This window comes from Petaurus breviceps, unplaced genomic scaffold (assembly GCF_028583685.1).
Source record: "Petaurus breviceps papuanus isolate PSGF00001 unplaced genomic scaffold, PetGlider_PUasm1.0 77, whole genome shotgun sequence".
Lineage (NCBI taxonomy): Eukaryota > Metazoa > Chordata > Mammalia > Diprotodontia > Petauridae > Petaurus > Petaurus breviceps.
In genome coordinates this window covers 208361-217368 of record NW_027186492.1, presented here as the reverse complement: position 1 = coordinate 217368, position 9008 = coordinate 208361, and the positions used below count along the sequence as shown (strand labels likewise).

Here is a 9008-nt window from a genome sequence, read left to right as displayed (position 1 = left end):
TGCCATGGAGTCAGGAGTGTCTTGTCTTCCAACCATGTCTCTGTCCCACTGTCCTGATAACTGAGTCCCCTTCATTGAATTCATTGAAATAAAATAAGTTTAACTCTGAGAAATATGGGTTACCACTAGAGCATAAGTTCTTAACCCAGGGCCCATAAACTTGTTTTCTTAATGTTTTGATGACTGTATTTTAATATAATTGGCTTTCTCTATAACCCTATTTTATTTAATGATTTTGAAAACATGATTCTGAGAAGGGGTTCATAGCCTTCACCAGGCTGCCAAAGGGGTGCAGGGCACACAAAAAGATGAAAAATCACTGCACTAGGGGGAGAAATTGTGGAAATGCCAAGGGCCAGCAGGGGCAGGGAGGTTCTATACCATAGCTATGCTCATAAGCCCTCCACACCCACATGTTCATCCCTTTCGTTCTTTGGTCTGCTAACAGGGAAGGCTTGATCAGTCGGGATGAAATCACCGCCTACTTCATGAGGGCCAGTTCCATCTATTCCAAGCTGGGCCTCGGCTTTCCTCATAACTTCCAGGAGACAACCTACTTAAAGCCCACCTTCTGTGACAACTGTGCTGGATTTGTGAGTTTCCTCTCTGGAGCTTTAGGCTTAGAAAGGGGAGATAAAGATGTGGAGGGTGGGGGCAGCGGAGGCATGGAATAAGAGAGGAAAAGGATGACCGATTATTGCTCATTCTTGCTCACCGTGCCATAGACATTGACCCTAAGAACCTAATAACAACAATTCTTATTATTCAGTCATTTCAGTCATGTCTGACTCTCTATGACCCCATTGGGTGTTTTCTTGGCAAAGATACAAGGAGTGGTTTGCCATTTCCTTCTCCAGATCATTTTACAGATGAGGAAACTGAGGCAAACAGGGTTAAATGACTTGCCCAGAGTAACACAGTTAGTATCGTAGGCCAGATTTTAACTCATATCTTCAGTGCTCTATCCACTGTGCTACCTAGCTGCCCTGAACAACAACAATTATAACAATAATTACAGCTACCATTAATGTAGAACTTTAAGGCTTATAAAACAATTTGCAGGCGTGGCTAGGTAACACAATGAATAGAGCACCGGCCCTGGTGTCAGGAGGACCTGAGTTCAAATCCTGCCTCAGACACTTGTCGCACTTACTAGCTGTGTGACCTTGGGCAAGTCACTTAACCCCAACTGCCCTTCCTCCCCCTCCAAAAAGAAAAAAAAATGACAACACCAATTTGTATGCTATTTCATTTGATCCTCACAGCACCCTGTGAGATTGGTACTATCATTTTTCCCCTTTTATAAGAAACAGGCTGACAGAACTCAAGCTAACTCGCTTAGGGTCACACGATAAGTGCCTGAGGCAGAATATGAATTCATACATTAGCCTAAAAAGTGTCACAGGGGCAGCTAGGTGGCACAGTGAACAGAGCACTGGGAGTAAGGAGGACCTGAGTTCAAATCCAGCCTCAGACACTTGACATACTTACTAGTTGTGTGACCTTGGGCAAGTCACTTAACCCCAATTGCCTTGCCTTCCACCCTCCCAAAAAAAATACATAAAAAGTAGTCACAGGGCAGTGTAGTACAGTGGAATGAGACTCACTCAGAACTCAGAGCAACTAGATTCAAGTTCCAGCTCTGACATATACTACCTGTTTGACTGGGAACAATTCACTCAACCTCCTGTCCTTCAGTCTCCTCATCTGCCAAATGAATCATTCATTTGGTTGGGTGCCACCTTTTGATTGAGTCCAAGTTTTAGGGAACAAATCCTTTTATTAAGGGGATTTGTTCTGTGAAGTTTGGATTCAGTCCAAGGGCCGCACTTGAGGACCTAGAGGGCCACATGTGGCCCCAAGGTCACAGGTTCCCCACCCCTGGTCCAGGCAGTACCATATCTGTTTTCCAAGGACCAACCTAGCTCATCATGGCGAGTCTTATCACCAGTAGACTGGCCACTTGATGACAAATTCCTTGGCTGTGGCAACCTAGAAGACAAAAATACAAAGAGGGGGAAATGGGATCAGGAAGAAGAAATATTGGGTCTAAAAGCACTGGGAATCAAACAAGGAGGATGAGGTAGACCACCTTGTGGAAGGAGGTTTTCTAACGTGCTTCTCGTTTGCCTTATAGCTCTGGGGAGTGATAAAGCAAGGTTATCGGTGCAAAGGTAAATTCCAGCTTTCTGTATTGTTTGTGTGCCGACAAATAACTTAGCGCCTTAGCTGGGGTCAGTGTATGCAGCCCTTCGTGGCCTGTTCTAAGGAGACAAGTCCTCTTGGCAGTCACCCATTCATTTCCACAGCTTTCAAATTCACCTCCAAACTAGCTTCTCTTTTCCATGTTCTGGGGACCATTTATATCTATATATCTATATCATATGTATGTGTGTATATATATACACATATGTGTGTGTGTCTGTATACACACATGTGTATACAGTTATCCCTTCCATGTTGCAGGGGTTAGGGATGTGGCATCCCCTTGATCTGGAAAATCCTTATAAAACTTTTTGGCCTTTCCTTTGTAACCAAAGAAGAGGTCTGAATTTTTTCTTTTTCTTTTATGGGATGCTTTACCGTATTAAAAGATAAAATATGTTGATATTATGCAATACTATACATATGTCTTATGCACTTTTGAGTTTCTAAATTTTTTCTGTGTCATCTGTAGCTTCTGCAAAACTCCCCCAAAATTCCCATTTAATTTTTTCATGCCAACCTGCAATATATTGAAATGACAATGGGGAAAGTTATGATGTGGAAAGGAGATAACTATATGTCTATATATTTGTATACATGTGTATATATATATATATTTGTATACATGTATGCATATGTGTATATACACACATAAAGATAGACAGACAGACAGACAGATAGACAGATAAGATAGATAGATAGGTAGGTAGGTAGGTAGGTAGGTAGGTAGGTAGATAGATAGATAGATAGACAGATGTGGGGGGGGAGAGAGAGATCTCTTCCCCACATAGGCGGCTCTGGACATAGCAAAAGACCTTGGCCTCTGCTTCTGCGGTAGCCAGCTTGAAGGAGCCCTCCAGCCCCAATAGAAGGGACACACCAATAGTTGCTGCTTTAAAACCAGATGGTTGCTGCTTTAAAAAATTAGTCCAATTTTTGTCTGCATTACTGGAAACCTAATATACAGGAAAAGAGAAGACATAGTCGCCTCACAGTCTGTGCTGGAATATGTTTACGTGGAGGACACTCAGTTCAGTTCTGGGCACCACATTTTAGGAAGGACGTCAGCAAACTGGAGCCAGTACAAAGGAGGGTGACCATGATGGTGAGGGAACTTGAACCCATGCATATGACAATCGGTTGAAGAAAGTGATGCTATTTAGCCTAGAGGAAAGACTTGAGGTGAACGTGATTTCTGTCTTCCTATATTCTAAGGGTTATAATTTGACAGCATTAAATTGAATCTGCTTGATAGGAAAAAAAGATAGAACTTTGACCTATGGGCAGGAGAAGTTCTAGGGAGGCAGATTTCATCTGAGTGTAAGGAAGAAGTGTCTAGTAATTAGATCTGGAAATGGAACGGGCTGCTTCTTCAAGTAGGTGAAATAAATCATTTTCAGGATATGAGCAGTGGATAGGGAGCTGCTCTCCCCAATCTCAGGACTGGAAGGGACCATATAGGTCCCTTAGACCATAGCATTTGGGGCCATAACTTAGAATCATAGAATCTCAGAATTGGAAGTGATGACTTCAAACCCTGGTCAGCATGTCTACATTCAGTACACTGCAGGACAGAATCCTGAATCCAGGTATCAAAAGAATTCAGAAGTGAGGAGCAAGAGATGGTGGCTGAAATCTCCAGATCATTGGCCTCAGACGCTCCCCTCACATCTTGCCTTTAATCTCCTAACCTTAAGAGAAGCCAAGACAATCTTTGATTTGGAGACATAAAATACCTGCTAGATGGATTACCTCATTAGGAATGGCCCTTACAGGGACAGCAAGGGCACTAGACAGAGCACCAACCCTGGAGTCAGAAGGACCTGAGTTCAAATCCAACCTCAAACACTTGACACTTGCTAGCGGTGTGACCCTGGGCAAGTCACTTAACCCCAATTGCCTCACACAAAAAAAAAGAAAAAACAAAGGATGGCCCTTACTACCTGTTCCAATGTTCCAGGTTTTCCAAGTGAAAAGACTATCTAGTTTTCTAGCCTCCGACATAACAGCAAGGAGAGTTTGGAAAAGCTTAACGCCAATCAGGAGTTATTCAGTCCTCATTCCAGCTCACTGGTGCAAGCTGGTCCCTAAACTTCACGCTCCTTCTCCCGCTTCCCTGCATTTGTACAGGCCACTCCTCATGCCTAGAAGGCTCTTCCTCCTCATCTCCACCTCAGAGTAACTGACATCTTTCCGATCTCAGCTCAGGCGCTACCACTGAGTACATCTCATCTTCCCCAGGACCCCTTAGTATTCTCTTCACAATATGAATCCAGACTTATTCCTGGTGGAATATAAGCTCCTTGAGGGCAAGGACTAGTCCTTTTTTGTCTTTATGTCCCCAGAGGCTAACACAGTGCCATATACATAGGAGGCACTTAATAATTGTTGAGTTAAATCAGATGAAAGGAAGGAAAACTGAATCACTGACTGGGACTTTTGTCTCCAGATTGCGGAATGAACTGCCACAAACAATGCAAGGACTTGGTCGTGTTTGAGTGCAAGAAGAGGTCCAAGAGCCCCGCTTTGCCTGCGGAGAACAGCACCTCTGCTGGGCTGGCATCTACCCTCTGCCCTCTAGGAGTCAAAGATGCACAACATGGTGAGTGGGTGGGACTTGGAGCTGCCATCTTGAGATCTGGGGAATGGGAGAAGAAAGAAAGGTAAGGTCCTATCAAGCACTACCCGTGATGGGTAGTTTCACCCAGGAACCAGTTGGCTTTTGAAAGTTAATGCCTATGTTTGAGTTACTGCTGAGCTGAATTTTAACCATGTCCAGGATTGACTTCCCCCCAGTCCCATGCCAAAGCCCTCTGCTAACATATCCAGCCTAGTGGTACTGGAATAGGGGGAAGGCAGGTTGAATGTATCAATCAACTGCTAAATATTTAATAAGGGTCTGCTCTGTGCCCAGAACTATGGTCAAGTTTGTAGAAATAATAGACCCTGGGTCCTGTCTAGGAGTTAATGATGTACCTTACCTAGGAGTCATGGCACACATCTCTGGTCCCTGCTATATTGGAGGCTGAGGCTAGAGGTTAACTAAGTTTGGGAGTTCTGAGATAGAGTAGGGCTAAAGCTGATCAGGTGTCCACACTAAGTCCAGCACCAATATGGCGAACCCCTGAGAATGGAGGGTCAGGCTGCCTAATGGGGGTGACGCACTAGCCCAGGTCAGAAAAACGGAGCAGGTTAAAGCTTTTATGCTGATCAATATTAGAATTGGGCCCTTGAGTAACTGATCTACTTCCATCCCTAAGTGATTTAGGGAGACACAGTCTTAGAAAGGAAAAAAAAAAGTGTTGATCTACTTAGAGAGACAAGACATATCCATGAGCTATTTTTAATCAATAATTCTCCATAGTACAAAGTAAGTGCCAAATGAGGGCTTGGTACTCAGCAAAGGGAGTCATCACTGTGGGGAAAGGCCAAGAAGGCTTCACTCGAGGTGGGGACATTTGAGTAGCAGTAGGTAGGAAGCAGTGGGGAGAAAAATGAAAAGCTTTCTAGGTAGGGAGAGCTGTGCAAAAAAAAGATAAGGATTAAGAAAGCACAAGCCACACTCCAAAGGCAATGAGTAGGCCACTCTGGCTACGGTTAAGAATTACTTTTGAGAGCCATGGAAGATGTTTGAGCAAGGTAGTGACACAATAAAAGTAGCATAGGCCTTGATAGCAAAGGGAAATGCCATTAATTGTCCCCAGACCTTATAGTCTGGGCTACACAGGGGGTCACGGGTACTCTGGTAGTTTCCTAAGGATAGTTGAGATTCAGGTATAGATTATAAACTGCACTAAAGTACAAAATCTATGCTGTCTTTTCATCTTTTATCTACAGTGCCCTGTGTGCACGGTGGGTGCCTAATAAGTGTTTGTTGAATTGATTCTTGATGTGCCACAGTTTCACGTGGTGCAAATCCAGCATGTTCTAGATGCTATACTAAGCAGGTTCCAAAGACTAAAATCAAACAGTCTTGGTACCCACGTAGCTTACATTTCACTGGGACAGCATAGGAGGGATATATCATGTTTCATAGATTAGAAAGAGAGAGAGAGAGAGATCATATATCACAAAACCTAAGGATAGGAACTGGCCCTAGGAGTATTTACATAGCAGGAATTACAGGGTGAAAAAAAACTGCCCTCTACCAATACAGATCAACACCTTTTCTGCAATTATCATCTTAGAGTTGCTTAGAAGACTGAGGGTTTAAGTAACTTGCCCAGAATCCCACAACCAGTATTTTTCTGGGGCAGGACTTGAAATCAGGTCTTCCTGGCTACAGGATTTGCTCCCTATCCATATAATTTAAAACCTGCAGAAAGCAAATACAAAATAATTTGGAATAGTCTGGTCTGGTGAAAATTTAATATTACCACAACCATCTGAACAGTCATTTCAGTTCTTGTGGCTGTTATGCAGCATTTTTGAATGAAACTTATTTCCATCTACTTCAAAGTAGCATGAACATATTTCCAAAAGGAAATTATATTGGAGAGATCTTCATTAAGATTCTAACTTTTTGGGGCGGCCAGGTAGCACAGCGAATAAGAGCACTGGCCCCAGTGTCGGGATGACCTGGGGATCAAATCCAGGCTCAGACACTCAGCACCACACCCAGAAATAACTGGCCGTGTAACCTTGAGCAAGTTACTTAACCCCGATTGCTTTATTTAAAAAAAAAAAAAGATTCTAGCTTTTTCTCATTGCTGAGATTAATCCATTAACCTTGAGTCAAGGGTCATAACTATGATAGGGTAGTTGGAGCATGTAAATTTAGAGGTTGCTACCACTTGCAGTCTTTCAGCTTAAAATCATCTGAGCTTGGCCCCTTACTAGCAAAAATAATTAGCTGTTTTATTAGTTATAATTAGTTATTTATGACTAATCCTCGTCTCTGAGGTGTCTTGGAGTCTGTCTCCCCACTTATAAGCAGTGTTCTAGGATGGGGAGAGACCCACCCATTCCCTCAACTGAATTGTCTTTAACAATTGATTTGAGGGTCCATTTTCTGTCACTTGTCCTGGGGTATGTTTTCTGCTACCCCAGTTACAAAAAGTGCTTGTTTTAACCTGCTAAGGTCTCTGCATACACAAGACAAACTGATCTGTTGTACATCTTCTCTCAGGATCCGAGGAAGGACCTTTCCTAGTGAATGGGGACACAGTGGAACAGAACGAGGAGAGCAAAGATCGGACAATCATGCTGATGGGTGTGTCTGCTCAGAAGATTTCTGTCAGGCTGAAGCGGGCCATGGCCCACAAGGGCACACAGACTGAGTCAGTCACTTGGGTTGGCCATGAAGGCTCCAGCGGCTCCTTTTTGCTGTCTTCCCCAAGAAAGGCAGCCCAGGACACTCTTTATCTACTCCCCAGCTCCATGTCCCCCTGTCCCAGCCCAGTCTTGGTCCGCAAGCGGGCCTTTGTGAAGTGGGAGAACAAGGAATCCATCACAAAATCCAAGGAGGACCTCCGACACCTCAGACTCCCCACCTACCAGGATCTGGAGCAGGTACTCCTCTCCTCACACCCCATCTCTTCCCCTTTTCCTGATGAAGAGAGAGGGAAAAGCTGAAGCCAGATAGCCCAGGAGTAGCACCTCCTTTGGGGAATATGAGGCAGGTCAGTCACTGGACAGGCATAGTGGAGAAGTGAGAAAATGAAACTACCTTTGGTATATAAAAAGAGAACCAGATTTACACTCAGAGACATTTGTTTGAATCCCATCACAGTTACTTACCTTGGGGCAAGCTGACCCCAAGCAATTCACATAACCTTTCTAACCCTGTATCCTCATTTGCAAAGTGAAAATAATACCTGCCCTATCTACCTCATTGGATTGTTTTTAATTAAATTTTTTGATTATTTAAATTTTAAATTCAATTTTTTTCAACTAAAAAAATTATTTACTCTTTCTCCCTTCTTCTCACTTACCCCACCCCCTATTTAAAAAAAAATGGGGGCAACTAGATGGCAAAGTGAATAGAGCACCGGCCTTGGAGTCAGGAGGACCTGAGTTCAAATCCAACCTCAGACATTTGATACACTTGCTAGCTGTGTGACCTTGGACAAGTCACTTAACCCCAATTGCTTTGCCTTCCCCCCTCAAAAAAAAAAAAAAGAAACGAAACAAAACAAAACTCTTGTAACAGATATGCATAGTCAGCATAATGAATTTCCACGTTGGCCATGTTTCATTCTCTACCTTCTGTTCATCCCCTCTCTGGCAGGACATGGATAGTATGCTTCATTACTGGTGCCCTGGAATCACAGTTGATCATTGGATTGCTCAAAGTTTTTAAGTCTTCAAGGTTGTTTCTCTTTACAATGTTGATGTTATTATATAAATTTTTCTCCTGGTTCTGCTCATTTTTTTCAGCATCAGTTTCACACAAGTCTTCCTAGGTTTTTCTGAAACAATCCCTTTTCATAATTCCTTACTAGATGATGAAACAATAAATAGAGTCCTGGGTCTGGAGTCAGGAAGACCTGAGTTCAAGTCCTGAATTCAGACACTTATTAGCTGTATGACCTGGGCAAGTCGCTTAATCTCTTCTTAGTTTCCTCATCTGTAAAATGGGGATAACATCATTTACCTCACAGAGTTATTAAAAGGATTAAATGAGATATTATTTGTAAAGAGCTTAGCGTAAGGCCTGACAAATAGTAGGTACTAAATAAATGCTTGTTTCTTCTCTCCAGCTACTTAAGGCACAATAGTATTCTATGATATTCATATACCATAATTTGTTCAGCCATTTCCTAATTGATATGTACCCTCTCACTTTCTAGTTCTTTGCCTCT

At 42.9% G+C, this 9008-nt stretch overlaps 1 protein-coding gene across 1 annotated transcript in view; it reads left to right on the top strand.

Annotated features, from left to right (window-relative positions):
* RASGRP1 (RAS guanyl releasing protein 1) overlaps window positions 1–9008 on the top strand; it is a 119528-nt gene that overhangs the window by 104124 nt on the left and 6396 nt on the right. The window contains exons 13-16 of the mRNA XM_069105718.1: window positions 449–593; window positions 2138–2174; window positions 4655–4807; window positions 7334–7716. Of these exons, the coding sequence (XP_068961819.1) occupies window positions 449–593; window positions 2138–2174; window positions 4655–4807; window positions 7334–7716 (718 nt within the window). The remainder of the gene's footprint in view (window positions 1–448; window positions 594–2137; window positions 2175–4654; window positions 4808–7333; window positions 7717–9008) is intronic.